The sequence below is a fragment of the Trichechus manatus genome, unplaced genomic scaffold, assembly GCF_000243295.1.
Source record: "Trichechus manatus latirostris isolate Lorelei unplaced genomic scaffold, TriManLat1.0 scaffold00043, whole genome shotgun sequence".
NCBI classification, from domain to species: domain Eukaryota; kingdom Metazoa; phylum Chordata; class Mammalia; order Sirenia; family Trichechidae; genus Trichechus; species Trichechus manatus.
The window spans coordinates 3,202,713-3,203,848 of NW_004443979.1; the positions used below are offsets into that span (position 1 = coordinate 3,202,713).

General features: G+C 32.1%; 1 protein-coding gene across 1 annotated transcript in view; it reads right to left on the reverse strand.

Annotated features, from left to right (window-relative positions):
• The window catches only part of MIPOL1 (mirror-image polydactyly 1), a 354,221-nt gene that overhangs the window by 62,053 nt on the left and 291,032 nt on the right, over positions 1-1,136 (reverse strand). The window contains exon 11 of the mRNA XM_004376497.1: positions 740-970. Within this exon, the coding sequence (XP_004376554.1) occupies positions 740-970 (231 nt within the window). The remainder of the gene's footprint in view (positions 1-739; positions 971-1,136) is intronic.

Consider the following 1,136-nt stretch of genomic DNA (forward strand, 5'->3'; position numbering starts at 1 on the left):
ATACAATGCAATCCCAATCCAAATACCAGCAGCATTCTTTAACGAGATGGAAAAACTAATAATCAATATTATATGGAAAGGAAAGAGGCTCTGGGTAAGCAAAGCATTATAGAAAAAAAGAACGAAGTAGGAGGCCCCACATTACTTGATCTCAGAACCTACTATACAGTCACAGTAGTCAAAACAGCCTGGTAATGGTACAATGACAGACACGTAGACCAATGGAACAGAATCGAGGAGCCAGATGTAAATCCATCCACCTGTGGTCACCTAATCTTCAACAAAGGCCCACAGTCCATTAAATGGGGGGAAAAGACAGTATTTTTAACAAATGGTGCTGGCAAAACTGGATGTCCATCTTTAAAAAAATGAAACAAGACTCATACCTCACACCATATACAAAAACTAATTCAAAATGGATCAAAGGCCTAAATATAAAACATAAAACTATAAAGATCATAGAAGAAAAACACAGTCAACACTAGAGGACCTAATACACAGCATAAACTGGATACAATCTATAACTAACAATACACAAATACTAGAAGATAAGCTAGAAAAATGGGATATTCTAAAAATTAAACAGTTATGCTCACCAAAAGTCCATTTGGTCCAATCTACTTTTGTCTTAAGTTATCAATAGCACAGATAATAAATAATACATTATATGGCTGTCAAAAGAGTTTTTTGTTTTGTTTCATTTTATGCTTTTGAAGTAATGCAAGATCATTTTACTTACTTTTGAACTTTTTCATTAGCCACTTGGGAGGCCTCTATGGCATGCTGAAGCTGTAATTCCATGTTAGCTCGTTCTGTCAATGCTTGCTGCAGTTGGGTAGCCAGTTCCTCATTTTGTTGTTGAGTGATGGAAACAATGTTCTCTCTGTTTTTTAAAGCTTCTTCATAGGTATTAAGAGTATGGTTAAACTGATCCTTCAGATTTTCTTCTTGGGATAAAGATTTGTGTAAACTAAGAAAATACAAAAATAAATAATTTAAATATAATGTATTGGCTGACTTATTAATGATATATTTAACACAAATCTCAACTTTCTAAAAATCAATTCAATAAATATACTCTTTCAAGTATATTTTAAAAATATTTATATAAGTAAATAAAAATAATTGTAAAATCA